Source organism: Aquarana catesbeiana, linkage group LG10 (assembly GCF_042186555.1).
Source record: "Aquarana catesbeiana isolate 2022-GZ linkage group LG10, ASM4218655v1, whole genome shotgun sequence".
Classification (NCBI taxonomy): Eukaryota; Metazoa; Chordata; class Amphibia; order Anura; family Ranidae; genus Aquarana; species Aquarana catesbeiana.
This window is the reverse complement of record NC_133333.1, coordinates 167086477-167113006: the sequence shown is the minus strand read 5'-3', so window position 1 is coordinate 167113006 and position 26530 is coordinate 167086477. Positions and strand designations below refer to the sequence as shown.

Sequence of the window (26530 nt, the reverse complement as noted above, 5' to 3'; positions counted from 1 at the left end):
TTCATGTCCGCTGACATCTACAAGAAAAAGTGCCTGAACTTTAAACACTGTATATAGCTGGTTGCTAAGGAGGGGGCCGGGAAGCCGGCCACCACGTCCTTAACTGATGAGGACCCTTCGGGTCTAGTATGGATTCGAAGCCCCACCCCAACGCCAAAATAAAAAATTGTATGGGGTCCCCCCCCAAAATCCATAGCAGACCCTTATCCGAGCATGTAGCCTGGCGGGTCAGGAAAGGGACGAGCGGGTGCCCCCCCCCTCCTGAACCATACCAGTCCGCATGCCCTTAACATAAGGAGGGTAGGGTGGGTTCTTTGGGGACAAGCCTGGCCAGTGGTTATCGGATTCGGGAAGCCCCCTAACAATCGGCCCCCAGATCCTGTGCCCCCCCCATGTGATCGGGTACATTGTACCCCTACCCATTCACCAAAAAAGCTGTAAAAAGATTAAAATTTTTAAAAAAGCTGGTTTTGACAAGTCCTTTATTAATAGCTCTGAGCTGTTACCCACTTAAAAAAAAAAAAAAAAAAAAAAGCTGTTCTGTGGCGGTCTTCCTGTGTTGTGGTGTTGCCCGCTGCCTGGCATCTGTTATAAAGCCATGGGGCATGGCCATCAGATGTCACCCAGAGAGCTTGCCCCCTGTGATGTTAAGAGGGGGCTATTTGGGTGATGTCTTTAGATAGCCACGCCCCATGGCTATATAATAGATGCCAGACAGCGGGCGACAGCCACAGAACAGCAGCTTTTTTTGTTGTTTTTGTTTTTTTTTTGTTAGCGTAACTGGCGGCAAGGGAGGAGACTGCAACGGGAGAAATGGTGGTGGGAGAAAACGGCTCAGAGCTATTAATAAAGGACTTCTCAAAAACCGGCTCCTAACTATTTACTGCTTTTTTGGTGGATGGGTAGAGGTACGATGTACCTGATACCCATTCACATGGGGGAAGCAGGATCTGGGGGCCCACTTGTTAAAGGGGGATTCCTGACTCCAATAAGTCCCCCCACCCGCAGACCCCGATAACCACCGGCCAGGGTTGTTGGGAAGAGGCCCTTGTCCCCATCAACATGGTGGCAAGGTGCTTTGGGGGGGGGGGCCAAAGCTCCCCCTGCCCCAAACCACCACCACCCCTCCAGGTTGAGGGCATGCGGACTGGTATGGTTCGGGAGGGGGGGTGCTCACTCGTCCCCTCCCTTTTCCTGACCTGCTGAACCGCATGCTTGGATAAGGGTCTAGTCATTTTGGCGTGGGGGGTCCCTACGAATTCATACTAGACCCGAAGAGTCAGGTATGGACCTGGGGGGGGGGGGGGGGGGGCACATGCTTTTTTTTTTTTTTTTTTCTTCAGCTTTCAGCTGATGACTCATCGGTTAAGGATGCAATGGTCGGCTATACACAGAGTTTTAATTTTAATTTAAAAACAGATATCAGATTTTTCGACGGTTCCGTTTTTTTTTTTTTTTACTGAAGAAAAATAGGGTTTTCTTCTGTCCTAAACATGGCTTAGCGAGTGATCATCCGCTAACGTTCACTAGCCCATAGATATATACGTACGTCCATTTTTCATCCGCCAACGGATGAAGGAAAAACAGACACATGGAACGAACGACCGTGTGAAAGGACACTTAGGCCTGATTCACACCTATGCATTTTTATAGTGCATTTTCAGTTTGGCAGAAACGCACTACAGTCCATTTAACATGGTTTCCTATGGGTCACGTTCACGTTTGTGCATTTTTTGGAAAGGGCCAAGGACTTTTTTCTGTTCCATAGACTTCAATGGATCAAAAATGTGTATTGAAAAAAAACGCAAAATGCACCGGGAATATGTAAACTGAAATCTGCGTAGGTGTGAACCAGGCCTTGCTGTGTATTTACCGGTTACCTTAGATTTCAACTTTAGGAAGGCTGTTATGCAAGCCGTTTTTGAAATAATGGATTGTGATTGGCAGAACGTCTGGCTTATATAATTGGCCATATACCGAGGCATGATTGGCATGGTTTTTCAATTCCACAGCACAATGGTTGACATAGAATATAAAATGCAACCTGTATTGTATTGTATTCTTTGAATGGGATATGGGAACTGCATAGGAATCTTTTTCAAATTTCATTATTCCTTCTCAAACATATGAACTAAATCTGTTTTTTAGATGGTTTTTACCTTTTAGCAACAAACTTCTTGAATGGATGTTCTTGCTGTTAAGCCTTCCAAAGTATATTGTTTGTGGGATATGCAAGAATGTTTAAATGGTAATTGAAGTCGCGTATAAATACGTTGTACTAACTTTATTTAGGGAGTTGGCACTGCCTTTTCACGCCTCATTTATTGGTCTATTAGTGTGGTGGGCACCCTCATCAACTGAGGTAAAGCACTGTTCCAGCTTCAACAGGGCCAGGACAAGGGGTGGGCAAGAGGGGCGGCTGCCCTGGGCACTGTGGTATCGTGAAGTGGGGGGGCACCACAAGGAGATTGGGGGGAGGGGATTTGTGTTCAGAAGGGAGAACCTTGGGGTCGAAAGTGTGCTAGGAGTGGTGATTTGGGGGGTTTGTGTTGGGGGGGTGAACAGGATTTGTGCTAAGAGGGGGGATTTGGGGGGTTTGTGTTATAAAGGGGTAGAGGTGGATGGGAAATATTTTTTTTGGGGGGAGGGGGAAGACTTGCGTTAATATCGATGATTGGGGGCATTTGTGCTAGGAGGGGAATATTGTAGGAGGGATTTGTGCTAGGATGGGGGATTGTGGGAGGGGACTTTGTGCTGGAAGGGGGGGGCGTGCAGATTAGTGCTTGTTTTTTTTGGGGGGAGGGGATTTTTGCTGACACATAATGCTCATACATCTTGGGGGAGGGGGGGGTGCAATTTGGTATGTTCGCCCTGGGCTCTAGATGACCTTGTCCCGGGATTGAGCTTCAACACTGTGGTGGTGTTGTTGCTGTGATATTTTTTTTTATCTTTTCTTATCCTAGATTTGATACACAACAATAAGGGTTTTGGAAATGTCCCTATTGTGTGGCCATCCACTTTTCGACTTGTGTCGCGTGGAAGGAGTGGTTTCAAATGTATTGGAATGCCTACATTTTAAGGGGCTCCTGGGGAGTTTCTGAAGATACCGGGAGGTACCTGCTACTGTATACTGTCCCAGAGGTGGTTTACTGTGGTTGCACAAAGTGCAGATGCACTTCAAGGTAAAAACAGTGTAGCAGCTTTTATGCAATTGCCTGGGCCTGTGTTCTCATCTTTTTCTTTGCTCCCATCTGCTCCATTTAGTCACCTGAAGGAGAAAAATTCCGATGCGCTCGGCTAGAGGGAACATGACTTGTGACAGCACTGATGCTTGAAGATTGGTTCAGACTATTACATGGCAACAGATAGCCCTCAGCTCTGTACTTTCTGACCAGCAGTATACTTTTGGTGCCTCTTTGCATTTTTAGTAAACCAGTGATTTCACATAGGATTCTGCATTGCTGTCCCTTGAAATGGCCAGTCAGGCAGATCATAACAGTCAAAATAAATTTATGTAAATGGCTATGCCTGCTGAAGGACTTTTTCTGTGCAACCAGTCTTTTGATCCAGACTCCACCCGCATGACGTTTTTTTTTTTTTTTTGTTTCCTAGCGTTTTTATTCCTATATGCACAAAGTGTACAGCATAAAGATACATAAAGCGTGTATCAGAATATGTTAACTTTAAAACGTGGTAACCACTTAATACAGATAGTAGCATTAGATGCTGACACAAGTGCATAAGCATTTTTGGTATACAAAAAGCAAAACTATACATAACCATCCAGAGAATTATAGTGTAAACATAAAAAAAACTCACTTTTGTTGCCAGCGGTTTAGACATTAATGGCTGTGTGTTGAGTTTTTTTTAGGGGACAGCAAATTTACACTGTTATACAAGCTGTACACTCACTTTTTTACATTGTAGCAAAGTGTCATTTCTTCAGTGTTGTCACATGAAAAGATATAATAAAATATTTACAAAAATGTGAGGGGTGTACTCACTTTTGTGAGATGCTGTATTTGGAAGATAAAAAATATCAGCTATAAATGGAGAAACGTGTGACCAAAGTAGGCAAATTTTAGTACATTACCACACTATATGTAAGAGATTCCTCAGCCGACAAACCCTTATGGCAAGTAGGAGTGTCTCATTTCCCCATCTTGTATAACACATTTGGAGCAAATAGCGTAACTGTACCATTTCGTCTTTGGCAGAAATGACCGTATGTACATATAAATTCTAGCCACAGCTCTTCTGTTAAGTCCAGTACAATTGCACACCACCTTTCCCTAATCTTATGACTGTCTACCATCCTGCCTGACAATTTAGCTAGGTCCTTGGCCTCCACTGCAGAAGAGTTTGGTTCTTAACCAAGCCAGCTGAATGAGCTTGGTACAAGTAGCGGTATATCCTCCTGTTCTGTCTCCTTTTAGTAAGCTTGCCAGCAAATGTAAAGGAAGCGGTTAATGCTGCTAAATCCAGGTCACTGCATTCACTATATCTGGTCTCCCACACTACACAGAACATGGAAATGCAATTATTTTAGGAAATCTAAACCTCTGAATACCTTTACTCATCAGCAGTATATATCAGTCTTGTGACCCCTATCAGTGTCCAGCCGAGCACTGGTTACAGCTTGTAGGAGTAGCTATCGTACTCCTCTGACGGTCCTATAAGGCTGCATGACCCCTGACCCTCTGTCTGGACAGCGCTGATTGCAGATCACGTGCAACAACGCCCCCATACACACCAAACTGTGCATGTGCAGCGTGCCTTCTAGGGTTCTGTACTATCAGGAGATGTATTGGGGACTGTGGAAGAAGGGGGAGGATCAGAGAAGACCGGATCAAACAGCTTTTTTATACAGTGTTCAGGATTAACCCCTTAGGTTCAACAGTGAGTATAACGAGCATGCTTTACTGCATATACAGACTGATTTTACGGTTGTGGGTTTAGTAACACTTTTAAGTGACAAATTAGGTGGGTACACTAGTTGCATTTAAAATGCAGCTGGGGTCAGCAGTGGGTTAATTATGATCTGACACGCTATTGCAATCTGACAGGTAGATCGCCACCTTGCTATGTGGCCAAGCTCCCGCCTCCGATCTTAGCACCACTAGTCATTGTAGAGCTAAATGAAGACCTAGGCTCCACCTTTTGGCTCTGATGCCTCATATGACCTGGGTGGATGCTTCATTACTCTGCTTGGCTGCACAGCATCTTGGCTCTGAGTATATTTCAGGAGGGAGAAGGGAATTTGTGCTGGGGCTATGCTAGCTTAGAGGGAGAGCTGTTTGTGCTAGAAGTGTCCTTTTGCTTTGAAAATGCTGTGTTATACAGTATACTACTGGCCCCAGCACTCTGCATTACATACTACTTGCCTTAGCGCTCTGCATTACATACATCTGGCCTTTGCATTCTTCAATACATCTGAACTATGGTTACATACTACCATCCTCAGAGTCCACGGTTACTACTAAGCTCTGAACTCGGAGTTACTTGCTGCTGACACCTGAACCCTTGAAGTCATCCTTATTTTTTAATTGGGTCCAAGCTAGGTTAGTGCCTTAAAACAAAGTGTGCTACACCCTGGTGATCTTTGATCTTTTTCCATTTTGCTCAGATCGATCACCACCTCTCCAGGGATGCCTACCCCAATGTACAGTGTGTGTGTGTGTGTGTGTATAATAGAGATATCTATCTATAATTTATTTATTTATTTTTTTGGGATCAGCTTGAAATGGGGTGTTATAAAAATCATTTTGTTCTTTAAGTTCTTCTACGTGTTGTATATAGCTGTGCTTATAATGCCTTCCCTAGTGACCTTTTTGTCCTACAACTACTACCGGGATTTTGTGTTCTACCCTGGAGTCAGCTGACTGCTCAGCTTGCATGCTCTCCTATTGATTATTGTAGTGTTACATTTGTGACCTTGCTGTCTTACATCTCTTCTTACTGCTGTGTATGTGCTCTTTCAATATTACAATCACTTTTAGTATCCCAGTGTGTGTTTGGCTTGTAGGCCATTGCTCCATATGTATCGGTATTGATCGTGTGCGCTATCTGTATTCTTTTCACGTTTCATTTTGGGAAATGTTGTTGTTTTTTTTCTCTCTGTAATGCTTTTGGTCAATTTAACTCTCTGCCCCGAATACCAAAAATGTTCATTCAGTATGAAACACACTGTTCTTGCGGACCCAACCATCATTCAGATACAGGTCTACCCAGGATTCTGTAAATATATTGGACTTGCAGTGTTATAGATCTTCACGGCTGCAACTATCCATTCCTTTAAAATTTTATATTTCTTTTTTTGGGAGTTGTGAGAACCCAGGGATTTTTTTTTTTTTTTTTTTTTTAACAAGTGCCCCGATGCTCATATTTTAAAGAGAACCAGTCCCAGGAGCACTTTAATTCTTAAAAAAAACAAAAGTACCTGTATATTCAGATACATAGTTATTTGTAGTAACTTTTATATAAATAGCAAAAGGCAAAGTATCGCAGTCAGAATGCATTCCCAGCAACTTTATAATCGCCACAAGTGAGGTTTCCTCTAAGTTCTGGAAGCTTCCCTGACTTAAAGCAAAGTCATGATTTCTTGAACAATTGCCTTGGTAATGCACATTTCCTCTTCAATCATTCTATCAGTGGGTCCTCGGTCACGCGTGAGAACAGATCTCACTGCGTCCACATTCTGTTTTTGACCAATGGCTCTGTCACAATTATTGCAGAGGAAACTGAAATTGCCACGTCAATTACTCATGAAATTGTGGCTCAGGATTTGGACATGAGGATACCATTTTTGAAGTGTGGATAACGTCCAAAGAGCCACTACGCAGGCTCTGAACGCCATCTCACTTGAAGACTTCCAGGGATGCCTTTGAAGAATGGAAAAATCGCTGGGAGCATTGTGTACACTCACAAGGTGCATACTTTTGAAGGCGACAATGCTCAATTGTTAAACTTTTTGATTAAAATTTTTTTTTAAATATTCTCATTGCTTTCTGGACACACCTCGTATGATGCAGAGAATTGTGGTGGTGATTTATAGTAATAGCGGATTGTCAGACTGCTGAAGCACATCTGGGATGGGCAAATACTGGTGACCTGCTACAGGTGTAGACTAAGGGACATGTTACATAAGCTGACAGCCGATTACAAATCGGTGCTGCCACTACTGGCTGCTTGGGCCCAAGAGCCGCATCTGAAGTACCAAAGGGACACATGCATGCCTCAGACCACAGATTAGACCCCGGGGATGTCGAACCATATATGGTTTTAGTTGGTATGGGTAAAGAGTCAAATAGAGTGAGGTCAGTATATCAAATATACGACCCAGGAGGTACCATCTCTGAAGTACATGGAACAATGGAAGAACCCTCATGTTAACATGGGGATAAGAGATTATGGGGTTTTGATTATACCTTGTGGAGCCATAGTAACAAATATAAAAATCAAAAGCAAAATTTTATACATATTGAGAGAGAGAGATAGTATATAACCATTGCATAAAAGCAGCATGAAATGCTTAGATGCATTTTGCAGTACACGCTTCCTTAGGATAGACGCTACATTGAAAGTGTAGATGTCATCCAGTGAAAATGTAGAACTGTAAATCTCGGGGTATAACCTGACAGCCAAATATGCCTAAAAACAATTTACAAGATACATTGTACTGCTAAGGGCCACAAAAAGATAGATAGGTTAGAATCCTATCTATCAATTAAAAGGGGAAGATGGGAGTTGTCAAAACAAAATCAACATCAGTCCTGTTGTGTAGGAGAAACTGTCCAAACAGGACTCGGCAGGAGAAGAGATGAACATCCCAAACAATAACTCGCTGAATGTAGGGGGCCACATGCAGAACCTGCACAAGGCTAAAAACACAATTTTGGCGGTATTACTATCTTAGTTGGTGATACTTTGGTCTGTGCATCTTTGTACCTTACATGGAAATGTAGTCATTTTTGTGGGGTTTTTTTTTTTAGTTTTTTTGCCTTTTCAAATAAAATTTCCGGTCTTGTCATCATTGCCAGTTTGGAGACATTTCAGGCTCGCATTGGGATGCCTTAATGCATGCCGAACAATAAAGCATGGAGTTTCCTTTTAAACGTTGACAGACCAGACTGCAGCAAACACAGCAAGGCATTCGTATAAATCTGCCTGGCTGAAAAGCATTGATTTTCAGAAATCCTTTGATCTTCTATGCATTAGGTGCACTCACCTGCAGAAAGGCACAGTGGGTCTATTTTTTTGTTAACAAGTAAACTGTAGAAAAGCAAAAAAAGGTTGTTGCTTCTTGCGAGACAGAATCCAGCAATGATTGTGTTTTTTTTTTAATGAGGATTAGACACGGTCCCTTGCTTTGCATACCCATACACCTTTTCTATCCAGTTATTTTAAATTGGCCTTGGTTAATGGGGTTTGCAGATAGACCCACTGTAATCATAAACCCTTTCTAGGAAATGGAATGATCTATAATCCTTTATAAGCTGTGGGGGAGTTTGACAGACCACGCTGTTAGGATGTTTTTGTAATGACAAGCCTTCACAGCAAAAGTCATGCCAAAATACATATAAAAGAAAAGCTACTAAACACATTTTTCAGAAAGAGGTCTGCAAATGCAGCCTACATTTTTCTAATTGCTTGTTTTTTTCTGGTTTCAATATCTTCTAAGTTGCTAACCAGAAAGAAAAGTATATACCTATGACAACCTTACTAATGCAAGGGAGCTCGAGTTATCGATAATGACAGATGAATGTTTAAAATGCTTCATTCCTCAAAGAGCTACACCCAGGTAGATCTGTTGGCAGGGAGGCAGCAGTATGTAAAATACAGAAGCCGGGAAGTACCACTAAGAATAGCCAAATAGATGCATTACAAGGTGGGTAATGTGCACTGCTCACCTATTAGGAGTGGCTGTCACTACAATGCCATGTGAAACAGCACTAAGCCAGCCATTGATGCAGTGGTTTTCACTGTGACTGCCTCTAGCAATCTCATGTATAATCCAACAGGCTGGTTGTACCCAAGTTCGATCAACTTGGGTAAATTCAACTTGCCCATACATGATTTGAATCTTGGCTGGCTGCCTATGGCCGGCTTAAAGTGGTTCTAAAGGGAGAAGGTTTTTTTACCTTCATGCATTTAATGCATGAAGGAAAAAAACCTGTGTGCAGCAGTCCCGCCTAATACCTAAGCCCTATTGCTATCCATCGATGTGCACGAGAGCCTTGGCTCTTTGGGGACTCTCCCTCATTGGTTGAAACAGCAGTGGGGTCCATTGGCTTCTGCTGCTGTCCATCACAGCCAGTGAACCAGTGAGTAGAGAGGGGGTGGGGCTGAGCCACAGCTCCTGTGTGTGAAAGGAAGAGGGAGGGGCCAAGAGCGGCAGCAGGGGGCCTGAGGAGAGGATAGGGGCTGCTCTGTGCAAAACCACTGCACAGAGCAGGCAAGTATAATAAATATATATACAAAAGCCAAGCCTTTATCACTTTAAGAGCTTAGATCATTGACCGCTGTCTGTTGTAGTTTGCACTGTCAATTCAGAATTTTCGACCTGCAGGCTTCCCCCTGGGTGAAGACGAAGTCCAGATATGGATATCTTGCACATAGTTACATTGGTCCAGCTTGGCAATGACGTCACGCTCTCCTCCTTTTCCAATCAGAGAAAACTGCATTTATTCAGAAAATGCAAAGCATTCTCTTAATGATGTCTGCTGGATTGTTCAACCTCCAGTACCCACAATGCTTCAGGCTGGCTGCTCAACATGGAACCCGGAAGCAAGTAGAGATCACTGGAGTAGTGGTGTCTACTTAGTTGATGTCCCCGGAAGCTGGAAATCACTTATGTAAAGGGAAATACGTAATTACCTTGGTCCAAGCTGGACCAATATAACAATTTAATAATCTAGCTATACCTGGAAATCTTCTTTTAATACGCTTAGAACGTACTGGACCAGCCACATAGGTAGTGCATTGTTTTCACTGAATGGCCAACTTGTTTTCTAGTGAAACAGCAGTGTATGAGTATTGTGTAGCACTACCATGCTAGAAGCAGATTGTGTGTGGAATAAGCAAATACGACTGCTCCCATGTGCATAAAGATTTGCAACAGTACATAAAAACACAAAATATAGTTAACACACAATCAAGCGGATCTCTTTTTCTAAGCTTTGTGATTAAAAAAAATAAAGAGAGAAAATAGGATGAGTGTTGGTGAAAATCTGTCATTGAGTGGTGGAATAATGAATAAAGAGTCTGATAAGCCTGGACACTGTAGGCCCCCTAGTATGGCTGAAATCTAGAATGGTCTATACTGCCTGCTCTATAATTATGAGCTGACTTCAGGCTCTCCCTGTTGTGTTCAGACAAAATACTTCAATACAACTGGGCCTTATTTATCCACTTATTAGTTCATCATTTTATTCATAAAGCACAAGACAAATTCTGTACGCGCTTGTAGATCTGCTGATTTTGGCAGAGGCGTATTTATAATCGCTGAGAATTTAGAGTAATTTCATTAACGATGAAAGTTATGACTTGGCATAGTCGGTAAATATAGTTCAAACACAGGGTAATCGGAAAGGGGGGGGGGTGGCAGGGTGCAAAAGCTTGCAGTATAAAGATTGTATAGTACAAAAGGCAATGGGGTTGATTTACTAAAACTGCTGAGTGCAAAATCTGGTGCAGTTATACATGATAGCCAATCAGCTTCTAACTTCAGCTTGTTCAATTAAAGTGGTTGCAAAAACCTGTATGCAGAGACCCCCCCCCGGGACCCCCCTAATAGTTACCTAAACCCCTCTAAATCCAGCGATGTACAGGAGAGCCTTTCCTCTCCGGGGACTCACACTCCTGATTGGCTTTTGACAGCAGCGAGAGCCATTGGCTCCCACTGCTGTCAATCACAGGAGACTGAGTGGGCAGGGCCAAGCCATGGCTCCATGTGTGAATGGGCACGGAGCAGTGGCTAGGTTCAGGTGCCCCCATAGCAAGCTGCTTGCTGTGGGGGGCATTTGTCTGGAGGGAGGAGCCAGGAATGCTAGTGTGGGATCTGAGAACAGGAGGATCAGGGCTGCTCTGTGCAAAACCATTACACAGAGCAGGTAAGTATAACATGTTTGTTTTTTTTTATTTTTTTATAATAATTAATAACTTCACTTTAAGCTTTGACAATAAAACCTGGAAGCTTTATATGCAGAGCTGCAGCAGGTTTTGCACCCTCCTGTTTTAAGTAAATCAACCCCAATTTGTTTGGCTTTGTACATATATTGGACTGTGAAAGGGCAAGAAACCTGCATCAGGTCATAGATGAGGACAGAGGGAAAAACAGATCTGCGAGTTTGTTTCTTATGGACTAGTTGGTGTAAAGTTGAATGTAAACGCTTTGGTTTGGGTAAAAACTTTTTTTTTTTTTTTTTTTTTTTTACTTGGCTTCATATTTTTAGATATATTGTGCCTGTATTTGAAATCTTTGTTTTACAAGTAAACATTACATATATAGTCTCCATTTAAGATACTGGTGTTGGCATATTTATAGGGGGAATTTGCCAAAACTGGAGCAGCGAGAAGCTAGACCAGTTGTGCATGGCATGGGCATAGGTTAGGTTTTGTCAGTGAATCCCATGCTGATCCCTATATTGGGGCTAATTTTATTGCAGTAAATCCCAAAGGTGGAAAAGAAGGTGATAGTTATGGAGTGAGATGACCCCAAAAGCCAATTTATTTGATGCTTACACAGCTGACCCTGAAGGGCAGCCTGACATAGGCTTACACGTTCGAGGAGGACTTGCTGCTGTTTTTGTTGGTCATACTTTAATTTGTTGTGTGCTCACATATAATGCACCATTATTGTGCACTGTATGTGAAGTTGGAGCCATCAGATAGGCGTACATGCCATGTAGATAATTAAAAAAAAAAGGACTTACTATTTCTCATCTCATTACCATCTTGCATCTAGGCTCAAATTGAAGAATTCAGACAGCTGAAGGATGCCTTGAAGAGAATGCCAAGTTTCAAAGACCCAGGTACCAGCATGCAAAATCAACAATCTCTTCCTTCTTATTCAAAGGTAATTTTTTTTTTTTTTTCTTAGGGGCGTGATACATGTGTAATGGATCAGAAAAGGAATCTCAAACTGATGTAATAAAAAGGGGAGATCTTCTGTTCTCAAGTGAACAATTAGAATAAACCCCTGCTCTCCCCCATCCTTGGGTTTGTAAAAGTAAAAAACAAATAATCCGCTAACTTAAAAGCACCAATAACCAGCCTCAGGGCCAGTTCACACCACAAAAATGTCCTCCAAATCCATTCCGGATGCATTTCTGCATGCGCGTTTTTGGATGCATTCCAGATGTTTGGGGTTTACTTTTCTGGAACTGCAAGTACTGGTGAACTATGCCATTGAAAACAATGTAACCTACTTTCTATGCGTTTTGGCTGCAGAAAAAGCACTGGAACGCATGTTGTGTGAACTAGCCCTCAAAGAACAGTCATATAACAGGCCGGGTCTTTCTTTTTGTTTGTACTGTGGTTTGAAGCTGACCAGTAAATTGACAATTGTAATGGTAAGTAGGTGGTCTTTATATAACAAAAAAAAAAAGAGGTTGGAAGTAAGATTGCAGCAGGCCAATGATCTTCATTAGTGAGAAGAAGTGGCTCAGAAGATGGCCTGCAGATTTTATTGTAATAGATTCTTTTAAATGTAATACTTGAACAGACACAACAGGCTTTGGTTATGTTCTGTAGAGCCTTTTACTTCAGTTGCATTAATGTCTTTTAACACATCTGTTTTTATATGTAAACCAGTACGCAATGAATTCCACCATTCCATCAATACTCGCACACTCACGCTCCAAATTACTGCATATACATTTTTTTTCTGCCTTTCCTGAATTATTTTGAATTATTTTATATCGCCATATTCTTAGTGATACTAAAGTCGTGTGGGGTGTTTTTTTTTTTTTTTTTTGTTTAACAAACCTGTTACTTACCTGCTCTGTGCAGTGGCTTTGAACAGAGCAGCCTGGATTCTCTTCTTCTCAGGTCCCACACCAGCGCTCCTGGCTCCTCCCTCCTGCCGGGTGTCTCCACAGCATGCAGCTTGCTGTTGGGGCACCCAAGCAGGCGTGCTCCCGACCCACGGCTTGGTGTGTCCATTCACACACACTGAGCTGAAGTTTGGCCCTGCCTCCTCTGTCTCCTGATTGGCTCACTGGCTGTAATTGACAACAGCGGGAGCCAAAGCCAATCAGGAGTGAGAGTCCTTGGAAAAGCAAGGCTCTCGTGGACATCACTAGATTGAGAGGCACTCAGGTAAGTAATGGGGGGGTCTGGGGGGCTGCTGCAAACAGTAGGTTTTTTTACCTTCATGCATATATGCATGAAAGTAAAAAACCTTGTGCCTTTACAACCACTTTAATGAATGGTTTTAGTCATGGTCAGCGTTTAATACCCACATGGTGACAGTTACAGGACAAGGCCTGCAATGCAAAATGAGAGCAAGTGTTTCAGCCACAGAGAATGACTGTTGGTAGAATACCCATGCCATTTTTTTCATGGCCCAAGTAGGGAAATGGCAAAGAAAATCACAAATGCAAGGAATCTTTATTTGTAGAGCTGTACAGTGCTTAAAGCTAAACTTGGTTAAATTTTTTTTAGCCCTACAGCTTTATTGGCCTAATTTACCCATAAAGAAGTATGTCCCACATTTTGCAAGCAGCTGGATCCTATAGAAATCTTCATTGAAGAGATGCTTGTGCTCTTCCTGTCTCTGAACCTCTGGTGTGCGGGGTGTAATTAGCTTTGAGTCCCTGGGCTGAATGCAATAGAAAAAGTTGCTGATGCTAACCTGCCCCTCCTTCTCTATCCAAGTTCTTTCATTGTTTTCACTGCCTGTAACACCATCTATGAATGGGAGGGAGTCTGATATGCGAATCCTCTCCCCCATTCAGATTGTTATAGGCAGTAAAAGCAATACAATACTTAATGGGGAAGGAGGGGGGAGGCCTTGCAAAGATTTTTCTGTTGAATTTAGCCATTAACCCCCACAGTGCTGGAAGGTCAAGTACAGGAAGAGGACGAGGCATCCCTAAAGTGAAGATTTCCACAAGATTCAGCTGTTTGTATGACATGGGACATTGTATTGTTACAGGTAAGTTAGGTCAATAAAGCTTTAGGGCTGAAAATGTTAAGCTAAACTTTTGCTTTAAAGATAGAACTGTCTTAATGCAGAGTCTCTCTCTCTGTTTTAAAATTGGTATTGTATTAATTTCTTCTTATTTCTTATGAATGGGTTGAGCAACTGTCAAAATGTAAACACACCTGGTGACAGTTAGGCTCGGTTCACACTACCGCGACTTGGGATCCGACTTGTAAGCCCTCAAGTCGCCCCAAGTCGCCCCAGAAAGAGATTCACATTACAGTGCATGGGAGCGTCTTAATAGACACTACTGAAGTCGCTCCGACTTCAGAGCGTACTCCCTGTACTACTTGGATCCGACTTTGATCCGACTTCAGCCTATTGACTATCATTGAAGTCGGATCGCCGTCTCGCATGATCCGACTTCGGCATGCGACTTGTGCTCAAATGATCTTGAGGGGAACTCCGCGCCAAATTTTAAATAAAAATCCGGCATGGGTTCCCCCTCCAAGAGCATACCAGGCCCTTGGGTCTGGTATGGACCTTAAGGAGAACCCCCTACGCCGAAAAAAACGGCGTGGGGGGTCCCCCCCAATCCATACCAGACCCTTATCCGAGCACGCAGCCCGGCCGGACAGGAATGGGGGTGGGGACGAGCGAGCGCCCCCCCCCTCCTGAACCGTACCAGGCCGCATGCCCTCAACATGGGGGGTTTGGTGCCTTGGGGGAGGGGGGCGCGCTGCGGCCCCCCCCACCCCAAAGCACCTTGTCCCCATGTTGATGAGGACAAGGGCCTCTTCCCGACAACCCTGGCCGTTGGTTGTCGGGGTCTGCGGGCGGGGGGCTTATCGGAATCTGGGAGCCCCCTTTAATAAGGGGGCCCCCAGATCCCGGCCCCCCACCCTATGTGAATAGGTATGGGGTACATGGTACCCCTACCCATTCACCTAGGGAAAAAAGCGTCAATAAAAAACACAGTACACAGGTATTTAAAATAATTTATTAGGCAGCTCCGGGATCTTCTTCCGACTCCGGGGGTCTCTCCGGCGTCTTCTCCCGGTGTCCGCATCTTCTGCCGGCTCCACCGCTATCTTCTGGCGCTCTTTTGCCAGCGGTGGTCCGGACCTCTGGATCATCTTCTTCCCTCTTCTCTTCCAGAGATGTTGACACGACGCTCTCCCCAGCCAGAATGGTTTCTGTGCGCTCTGCAAGGGACTTATATAGGCCGTGACCCCGCCCCCTTATGCCGTCACAGTCCCTGGGCATGCTGGGTCTGTGACGTTTTAGGAGGCGTGGTCACCGGGTGATGACCACGCCCCCTTATGACGGCACAGCCCCAGCATGCCCTGGGACAGTGACCTCATAAGGGGGCGGGGTCACCGCCTATATAAGTCCGTTGCGGAGCGTTCAGAGACCATTCCAGCTGGAGAGAGCGTCGTGTCAACATCTTTGGAAGAAAAGAAGAAGGCAGAAGTCCGGACCACCGCTAGCAATTGAGCTGCAGAAGATAGCGGAGGAGCCGGCAGAAGATGCGGACACCGGGAGGAGACGGCGGAGAGACCCCCGAAGTCGGAAGAGGACCCCCGAAGTCGGAAGAAGATCCCGGAGCTGCCTAATAAATTATTTTAAAAAACCTGTGTACTGTTTGTTTTATTGACGCTTTTTTCCCCTAGGTGAATGGGTAGGGGTACCATGTACCCCATACTCATTCACATAGGGTGGGGGGCCGGGATCTGGGGGCCCCCTTATTAAAGGGGGCTCCCAGATTCCGATAAGCCCCCCGCCCGCAGACCCCGACAACCAACGGCCAGGGTTGTCGGGAAGAGGCCCTTGTCCTCATCAACATGGGGACAAGGTGCTTTGGGGGTGGGGGGGGCCGCAGCGCGCCCCCCTCCCCCAAGGCACCAACCCCCCCATGTTGAGGGCATGCGGCCTGGTACGGCTCAGGAGGGGGGGGCGCTCGCTCGTCCCCACCCCCATTCCTGTCCGGCCGGGCTGCGTGCTCGGATAAGGGTCTGGTATGGATTGGGGGGACCCCCCACGCCGTCCTTTCGGCGTAGGGGGGTTCCCCTCAAGATCCATACCGGACCCAAGGGCCTGGTATGCCCCTGGGGGGGGGAACCCATGCCGGATTTTTATTTAAAATTTCGCGCGGAGTTCCCCCTAAAGATTCATACCAAACACAGTGGCGGGGATCCAAGTCGGATCCCCGTTCATTGAAAGTCGGATCCACAAGTCGTGTTGAAGTCGGGTTAAAGTCGCGTTGCAAAGTCGCGTTGAAGTCGTGTTGCCCCTGTGTGAATCGAGCCTTAAGGGACAAGTCATACAATGCTACTGTAAGTAGGCGAAAATGTGGTCATGTTTCATTGCCACAGAGAGTGTCTGTTGGTAGAACGCCCGTGTCATTTTTTTTCAGGATGTAAGTGAGGAAATAGAAAAAGACATACGAATAGGCAAAGGAAAGGTTTGTAAAACTGTACTGTTCTTGTACTCAAAGGTAGAATTACACATTAATGCGGAGCCTTCCTCTGTGTGTGTTTTTTTTTTTTTTTTTCCTCCTGACGGGTCGTATTATTTTATTCTGTGGGGTGTTAATATTTTATGAATTCATCTGCAGTGTGGTTGATTTGCTCTAGGCTGGAAATCTAGGTCTTATTTGTAATACAGAGACCAGATAAGCTGAGCTAGAAGCACAGTGACAGTTGTGTAGACCAGATGTGATAGCCAGGGGTTTTCATGCCTAAGCTGTTCTCTTCACAGTATTCTGCTCTCTGACTCTGGTCTTCTTCTTCAGAACCTGAACAAACCTTTTGCTCAGCTGCCCCAGAGCTCCCTGAGAAATGACAGGAGGGAAGAAAACGTCCCTGGAGGGGCAGCCCAACCTGTAAAGGAGTCTTCCCGGGCACAGCCCACATCAGAAAACAATTCCCAGATTCACAATCCCACCACACATCTAGCAGCCCTGGGACCGGGAACTCACAATAACAGCCATGTGGGGAAATTTACCAGGACAGTTAACAGCCTGCAAGGCCACAAGGAGGTAATTTGGATGCTTCTGTCAAATATATTTGTTTTAGGTTGTATTCACGCAGATATTTTGGCATGCGTTAAGGTGCATTAAAATTGCTTCCCAAATGCCCTACACACTTTTGATGAGCAAAAAATGCACAAGAAATGCCAGAATATATTTTTTTTTTTGTGGCTGTTGTGAACGCATTGCACACTTGCTGCAAATGCGTCAGTGCATTTATCTTGAATGAAAGGAGTTGAGATGGTTCAAGTCCTTATGAAGCTTCATGTTTGAAGTGCAGCAACGCAATGCAAACGCTTCATATTTTGATAATGTGACCATTTATAATGTGTGTATTCTGAGAGAAATGCACAATTTTCTACAATGTATGTCATGAGGTATATGCTGATTGGAGGTTGCTCAGACCACCTCCCATAATATTTCGTAGACACCTTTTATTTCAGGAGTCTCCAAACTTTCTAAACAAAAGGGCCAGTTTACTGTCTTTAAGAATTTACAGGGACCAGACTGTGGCCATTGGAAGTAAAAAAATGTCCCAGCATCAGTGGGAGTAAACCATGCCCCATTTTTGGTGTTGGTGAGGGGAATTGTAGCCCATCGTTGGTGTCATTGGGTGGGAAAAATTATGCCCCATTGTTGGCGTCACTTGGAAGAATTCCCCCATCATTGGTGTCATAGAGAGAAACTGTGCCCCATTGTTGGAGTCAGAGGATGAAATCATGCCCCAAGGGCCGATAAAAGCAAACAAATGGCTGCATCTGGCCCCCAGGCCACAGTTTGGAGACTATCATTAGTGGTGCTATTGGGGTACCAACAATATCAAAAAATCTATGATAGCTTATTAAAAACCTGTATTATAAATTAGTCCAAACAGCTGGGTAATAATCTTTCCAGCTCGTTTCTTTTTAATAACTTGTGTAATTGAATTAGAATGTCTAATGACAGGTAGGTAGAGAACAATGAAATATATTCACTGATGTAGGTAAGTAATTCAATGCATTTTGCAATGAACTTCATCCCAGGAGATTGGCTACTTGGTATCAATCTATCATTTGAAGAATAACCAAAAATCGCCCTCGCAGCACCTGCTCTTAAATTGGCTGGTGATGTTGCTCCCCTTCCAATGTGACAGCTTGGGTCTAGTGGTTTGGCTGTTAGGCCAGGGCAGTGCCACAGAGAGCAGGTCACATGCGCCATCGTACCCAAAAATGTTGAGCGTTCTTGCTGCCTGTTGAGGAGCAAGGAACCATAAGGGAGTGCAGGTGGGGTAAGTACTGTATATAGGGGTTGGGGGTGAATAGAAGGGGGTCAATTACCCAAACTTGGGACGTCCACCATATAAATGTGTCGTGTGTGTATGGGCACTGGGTCGAGAGTTGATTCTGATGGATATATATATATAGTGGAGTGTGTTTTCCTGAACGGAAGCAGATCTGTGGTGGAAGTATAGTCTGTGAACCTCTCTGATCACAACAAAGGGATCACTCGGCAGACGATAAACTCTTGGATGTGTACTGAGTAGCGCCTATTACAGATGTCCATATCCCTTAGGTCTTTGTGGAACATTTATTGGGTAACAGTATCAGCTGGAGTTAACATGTTTGGGGGGGTGCTCCTTTATTTCTTCCTTCCGGGCTTCAGCAGTAGATATTTTTAGAGTCACAATGGAATGCACTAGAAGTCCTTTGCTAAGGCTTGATAAAGACTAGCATCTCCTAACAGCATTAAGCTTTTCCGGCTGATCTTTAAGTATTGATGAAGATTGGTGTCTGCTTTTTGGCACCAAGAATGGCCGGCCAAGATCTTCATGCTGTTAGGTGATCCTAGTCTTTGTGGAGCCTTAACAAAGGACCTCTAGTGCATTCCATTGTGAGTCTAATACCATCATTGCTTAAGCCTTGACGGGGGAGACTTCTTCCCCTAAAACATCTTGGCTGCAAAGAACCTTTTGCACTTTAAAGGCAAAAGCAAAGTACTGCAGGATTACCATTACACTTAACCTTCATTTCACTCCCCTGCTGCTCTGTGTGGTCACTGGGACCAAACCGAAAAGGACTCTCTTGCCATCCAATGGCAGAGTGTTGCACCCCTGAATGGAGAAAGGGGGAGAGATTGAAGCTGGCCATAGATGGATCCAAATTTGGCTAGCTTTGCAGGGAACAGCTGAATTTCGATCTAGGTATGGGCATACCTTGGTTGTACACAAGTTGATCTATTGACTGACTTGTGTATAACCAGCCTTTTGGGTTTTTCCCGAATGATTAATGCTGCTGGCTAACCGGCAACACTAATTATTGTGTTCTGCCAGCAGAGAAGGCTCCCCACCGGCAGAACACAATAGGCGCTGCAGGAGGGATTAGAGCTGTGTGTTTTTTTGTTTTTTTTTTTGGGGGGGAGCCAAGAGAAGGTAAACATAAGCTGCTGGTGGGGCTGTGGTTAAAGTGAACCTGTTGCTCTTCCTTGCATGGTCACTGAAGTGGGTCAATCAGTTTATCCAATGACAAAAGCCAGGCTGATCTGAATGTGGCTTATGAGCAGATAAAAGTTGTGGACATATGTCATAGATTATTAGCTGCTGTGCAGAAAGCTAGTTGTATTTCAGCTTTAGTGCCAACTTCCCGCTGCTTTTACATTTTGCAGGATGAGAAGCCAGCTGTGTTACCACATGTCCAGCAGCCACCCCAGCACCCAGCTGTCCACAGAGGAGTCCTACCTGATCTGCCAGGAGCTCTGGATAAAAAAAAACCCACCGCGAATGTTCTAGTTGCCAAAGAACAAGTGCCGGTTCACAGGTGTGTGCCTAAGATCTGCTTTTTTTTTTTTCTTCTCTCGCTCTGCCTAATCCTTTATCTTTATTGCTGTGACTCAAGTCTGCTTTCTGATTAATCCCTTTCTAGTCTGCTCTATCACATACTAAATTGATTTGTGGCTTTACCAACTCTGAAACACCCAGCAGCAAACACAACTGCTTTAATAGCTTTTGTTCCCTTGCAGTATAGCGAAATATGTACAGCAAGATCATGAATAATCTAACAGTGGTCTTCTGATGGTTACTAGGACTTTATATTGAAATCTGCTTCCATATTGGTAACTGTTGTGGTCATGGATAAGGCTTTTTAATTTTCCTTATCCAAAATTTCCTGTGAGGATTGAGTGGTGATTGAATCTATGGTGCATGCACTCCATATGTCACAGCCGGTGGTGGGTTTTGATGGCTCAAGGCCTTCAGGTATTAATAAAGATAACTGGGGACCCTGGGGATTTTTAACATGCCACAGTCAGCCACTGTGGGGGGGGGGCATATTTTCTCAGGCTCCTTTCACTCGGCATTGTATCACTTGTGACTCCCATTGTCACTTACCAAAAGGCAAACTTCTGCTACCTCCCCATCCTTACTACTACCCACAAAGCCACCCACACTGAGTGATGGGTTAGGATTAGTTTTGATTTAGTACAGGTGTTCTAAAACTATTCCTCAAAGGTCCCATATCAACCAAAGATTAATAAAAATGTGAAAGTAGCAGTTTCCTTATTTGATGAATAAAAATGGTCTTGTCGTGGAGATGCTTTTGAAAGCCCTAAATGCTTTTTGGCTATCGCCAAAGGAGAGGACATAAAAGTGAATCCGCAGCCAAGAAAAACCATGTCCCTACTAGGGCTATGCTGTGTGGCAGAACTGTGTAAATCTAAAGACCAGATGGACAGAAATACAAATTTGTTAGCAGGTAAAACAACTGTCATATACTGAATAGATTTTATCTGCTTAAAGTGTTACTATACCCAGAACCTGCATTCACTATATCTGGTCTCCCACAGTACACAACATGGAAATGCAATCATTTTAGTAAATATAACCTGATAAATACCTTTTTTCATCAGCAGTATATAGCAGTAATGTGACTTCTGTCAGTTCCTAGTAAAGCTTGTAGGAGGAGTTTTCATTTCTCAGACCCCTGACCCTGTGTCTGGACAGTGCTGATTGGCCCTGTGCTGATCGCATGAACCCTCCCAAGAAAAAAAAAAACAATACGCACCAAACTGAGCATGTGTAACCTGACCTCCATAGTCTCTGTAAATATCAGGTTATTTTTTGGAGAGTGGAAGACATTTTTATACATTGTAGAGGATTAACCCCTTAGGTTCCACACTAAAGGGTGGAACAAACATGCTTACTGCATATACACACTGATTTTACTGTTGTGGGTTTAGTAACACGTAATCATTCACCTGAGGTGGATTCTTTATTAACTTAGTGTTCCATATTTCAATATGCCCCCATCCACAGACCACGTTACCTGTCTTGACACATTTGTAGGGAAGAGACCCTTGTCATCTCAACTTTGGTATAAGCTGCTTTGTCAATTCATGTGTTTGGAAGCTGGTGGGGGGGGGGGGTGTAGAGTGTTAGCAAGGTGGCACTGATTTGCCACTGAGGTGCCAGGTGTGGTAAGGATTATGGGAGGTAGGGTGTTAGCAAGGTGGCAGTGGGGTGCCAGGTGGAATGAGGACAGGAGGTAGGGTCCCAGGTGTGATGGACATCATAGCTGATTGCTGAATGTGTAATATAGAACAGTGCAGTAGCATGTACAGGAGTGTTCTCTCATTTATGGGAATCACTGCCTCTTGAAATCCATTATAGCCTGTGTCCTCATGCTTTTTATGGGAGGTGGATCATCCATCAATCAAGATGTGACATCCCACCCACTGTTTTTTTTTTTTTTTAGTTACTAGGCTATGATAGGGGAGTGAGGGACTGGGCCCTCATTTAGGATCTGTATACACCTCCAAATGTGTGATGTCAATACCATGACCTGACCAGCTCCAATCAAACAGGAAATGTTCTCTCAAGCAATAGAGACCAAACTGAGCATGTGCAGCCTGACTCCACTCACTGTGTCTTATCCAGACTTGTCCAGGGGGATAGTGCAGGAGGTGGAGGATCTGTGCAGGAGGTGGAGGATCTGTGCATACACCATCAAACCGCTTTTTTACACCATGCAGAGGATTAACCCCTTAGGTTCTACAGTGAGTATAACAAGCATGCTATTCTGCATATACAGACTGATTTTACTGTTGTGGGTTTAGTAACACTTTAATGGTTTGCCCAGAGTTCAGTGTTGAACTAAGCCCAGCACTCCTGAGCAGACCTTTATTGTTCGTCCAGACCCTGTTGCAGTTTATTAGTGCATCTATCTCCCTTTGGTTGGTGAGCTGAGGACTCCTACCTGTGATGCAGGAGAGGAACTCCCAAAGCACCCACTGTGGGGTCGATATACCAAAAGTTGAGAGTACAAAATCTGGTGCAGCCTTGCATGACAGCAGATCAACTTCTAACTTCACTTTGTTCAATTAAGCTTTGACAGTAAAAACTGAAGCTGATGGTTTCTATGCAGAGCTGCACCAGATTTTGCACTCTCAACTTCTAGTGAATCAACCCCTATATGGGTTTTTTTTGTGTGTTTATGATATTGTTTTTGCTTAGCCACTATTCAAATAGAAACCGTTCTTGGACATTTGAATGAGATTGATGAGAGAAGAACTTGTACAGCACAGGCTTCAGGAAGTACACTCCCAGTGACACCGAGAGGTGCTTTCTGTATGCTGGCTTTAGTGGATTACGTACACCAAATTGCCAAAAGATTATTTGGGACATTAAATTCAGCACCAGTAATAAATAACTGACAGTCACTGGTAGACAATATTATTATTACAAATTTTATTGGTAAAGATACCATGTACCAATATGTTAATATTTTTGCCAGCATATTCATCTCCAACGTTTGTTAATGGTGGCTTGGCTTATTTACTAGAAAGTTGTCTGTTTTCTCAGGACAAATGGATAGTTTAAAAGTGTTGCGTATACTGTATGAGAAGAAGTGCAAGAGAAATGGTTATTATTGTCCCCCACCAAACTGTCCATCTGGTAACAGAGTAATAGTGGGTCATACTAGAAGACTCTGTATTTCTTCATTATTCACTTTTGTGATCTATCTTCACGAATTCAAATGAGTAAACCTGAAAGTGATATTAAGTATGTAGATATTGCAAATGTAAGGGAATTTTGTGCAGGAAAACTAAACGGCTTAGAGATCTAAGAAGACCTGAAGTTTGTCAAAAACCCACAAAGGTAAAACTTCATAACTAATAAATAAAAGTGCAGACCTTATAGTAAAATGCAAAGTCTGCTGGAATTGCCTGGCCTCCTCCTTGGCTTACCACTATATTTTCCACATCTCTCGGTGAATTTAGAGCAGGCAAAATCTCTCCAAAAGGCACTCCAGTCCAATGCAAGGGCATCTTCTCGCAAGATTTTGGCTGCTCTGTATTCCCCAGGACCAGGGCTTTTTTTTTTTTTTTCTTCTCAGACAATAGGTGCAATAGACACTCCCCCTTTATGAGGTACCCCTTTTTTCCACCCCTACCCACCTCTAAGCACCATTCCTTGGTTGCATCACCTACCCACCTCCCCAGGACTGCCCTTTTAGACAATACAGAACCAAGTATCGTTTTTTGTAATTTGTATAAAATGTTGGTAATGATAACAAGAAAAGCAGTGAAAAGGATACCTTGTAGCCAGCAACAATAGATCCCCCTACCAACAATGGACCACCCACAACAAAATTAGACTCCCGGCAGCAACAACAGATCTCCCCACAGCCAGCATCAATAGACTCTCTGGCATCCAGCAACAATGGACCCCTCCCTCAACAGTAGATCTCCCCCAGCAACATAGGACCCCCCCAACAGCAACAATAGACCTCTCCCCCCACAAAAATAGATTCCCATTAGTTAGAATAGATCCCCCCAGCAGCGAGCATCAATAGATCCTGCATCACACCCCAGCACCTCTTGCCATTACATACAGTCAGCCCTGGAGGTGCCGGAACTGCGTTCCCTCCACATTTCCACTGAAAGAAAAGCCCTGCCCGGGAACTAGCCAAAAGGAATGCGACATTGTCCTTGCCTGGGCACCACAGGTGGAATGTGGGGGAGAGGAAAGTATAAGCCTTAACTTCTTCCTTTTTTTTTTTTTTTTTCTTTTACAGGTACCTTTTACATCGATTAATAGTAGATGATGTATGAAGGGGTAGGTAGCCCAGGCAGTGGCACTTTGTTTCTCAAGGCTTTTATTTAGATAATTAATACCTGGTGATCCTGCCAGTCAGTGGGCCTTCTTCCTGCAAGAGGAATATATAGAGGGGTGTCCTGCATCTAGAAGAGACAAAGGGGTCCTCTAGGATTCCTCTACCACTTCTGGCGGAGCACAGACCTTGGCACCTGCATGTTTTTTCATCATGAAAAGGCTAAATGAAAATTCCTTATGTAGTAAAGGCAAAAAATGCAGGATGTTCTTTATAGGGGAGGGGGTCGGTTATTTAATAAAATTGCTTGACTATAAATGGGCTTTTAACTAGCTGTCATACTCCAAAGTCTTTAACATGTAAAATATACCGTAAGTTTACTGTACTGATTTATAAAAGACGAGTTCACAAACCATATAAATCACTCACCCTGTAGGTGCTTGCTTACCACCTATGATAGCAGCAGCCTCCCTTGACTGCACCCCAGCCAGTAATAAATCTTGTGCTGGGCTTTGTACTTGTAAGTTAACATCCCATAAATTGAAGTGAAGGACTGAAACTGCAAGAGCAACAGGACCATTAAAGTATGTGGGCAGCAGTAATGTGGGCAGTGTATTTTTATTAGCTGAAATATAAGCGCCTATATGGCATGGTTCAACTTGGGGTAGTTGGAAGGGATAGGGGGTGGTTATACAAATGGTATCCTTTTTAAAAAAAAAAAACAAAAAAAAAAAAATACTTCCAGCGGAAAGCCCACAGTTGGCTTAACAAATTAAAAAAAAAAAAAAAATGCAAAAAATTCCCCTACTGAAAAGTGAGTGAGTCAGCGCTCACTGACATAAGATGGTATCTGTATGTAATATATATACTAAATAACAATAAAATAATGTGAACTATTAAAAACAGAAAATGAAAAGTAATAGACAATGATTCAAGTCAAACTAGTCCATGAATAGGCAAGAACTACAATGTGACTCAGATCAATGGGATAAAAAGGCAACAGGTGGTAACTGGACAGGATACATACAACCTGGCAGCTCCTTGTTGAGGTTTGGGATTCCCTCGGAAACCGAGATAAAAAGGAGAAAAACGGGGCGCCAGGTCAGTGTAAGTAAAACCAACAATACTTTATTCCAAAATCCACTTACATCTAAGAAGCTTGCAAACTGCATGTAGAGGTGCTATGGTATCCTGTGTGATGATCCAGGATGGTAGACAGAGTGGACTGGAGGTTGTTGTGTGTGTCCGAACTTGCTGGTAGAGACAACTTTTGGCTTTTCGGTGGCGGGAGTCCTTTGGAGTTTGCCGATGCTGTCAACCTCAGCTGTCTTTACCAGCGAGTTCGGGCACTCACAACATCCCTCCAGTCCACCCTGTCTACCATCCTGGATCATCACACACACACACGATACCATAGCACCTCTACATGCAGTTTGCAAGCTTCTTAGATGTAAGTGGATATTGGAATAAAGTATTGTTGGTTTTACTTGCTCACCTGGCGCCCTGTTTTATCTTTTTTTTTTTAAATAAATAAAGTGCCTAAAACATAACTAAACCCATCAAGCCTTTTTGCTCCTCAGCTAAAGTTGACATCCTATCTGTTTTATAGCAACGGAAGAAACCTACAGTCCCCTTTCAGGGAGTTAGAGAAAGTTTGACAGGCCATGATGCTTAATGAACAAATGTCTAATATTCTTAAGGACATGCAAGCCAAGTTTCTGAAAATTTGGGAACCATGGTTGGCCAACGCCTTCCCTGATCTCCCGCTGGAGAGTGGTGGGTTGGCTCTGTCTGGTGTCTCCGGCAATCCCAGGTCCCTTCTCTTTCCCTCCTTGTCTTTGTCTTCCTTCCTGGTTTCTGCTGTTTGTCCTTTTTCTCTTGATGGGTCTATATGCCCTCCTTAGTCGTTTATTTGTGTCCAGGACTACTTACAATGGGGTTTATTCACTTCTATGCCCTGGTTGATTTTGTTAAACATAGGGATTTCCCCGAAAACCATGCATGCTACATTTTTACTGTTATCATTTGTGGGGGATGTTCCTCCTCCTTCGTTCATGCTATGTATGTTTTGTTTTTCTTGTGTCGCTAGTCATGGCGACTAGGCAGACTAGGTGCCTTTCTGTACTACCGTGCATTATGATATATTTAAATAAGAATTATTGAACTAGAAAACATAACTAAGCCCAAGATGTGGATGTGGTGGCTGCATTCATTTTTTTTTTTTTTTTCAGGTTAAGATCATTTTAGCAAGTACAGAAAATACCTGTTAAT

General features: G+C 43.7%; 1 protein-coding gene across 7 annotated transcripts in view; it reads left to right on the top strand.

The window, feature by feature from the left end:
* Positions 1-26530, top strand: part of LOC141111009 (uncharacterized) — a 201888-nt gene that overhangs the window by 106116 nt on the left and 69242 nt on the right. For all 7 annotated transcript variants that reach the window (XM_073602902.1, XM_073602900.1, XM_073602898.1 and 4 more), the window contains 3 exons: positions 11966-12076; positions 16941-17186; positions 19818-19969. In XM_073602902.1, the coding sequence (XP_073459003.1) occupies positions 11966-12076; positions 16941-17186; positions 19818-19969 (509 nt within the window). The remainder of the gene's footprint in view (positions 1-11965; positions 12077-16940; positions 17187-19817; positions 19970-26530) is intronic.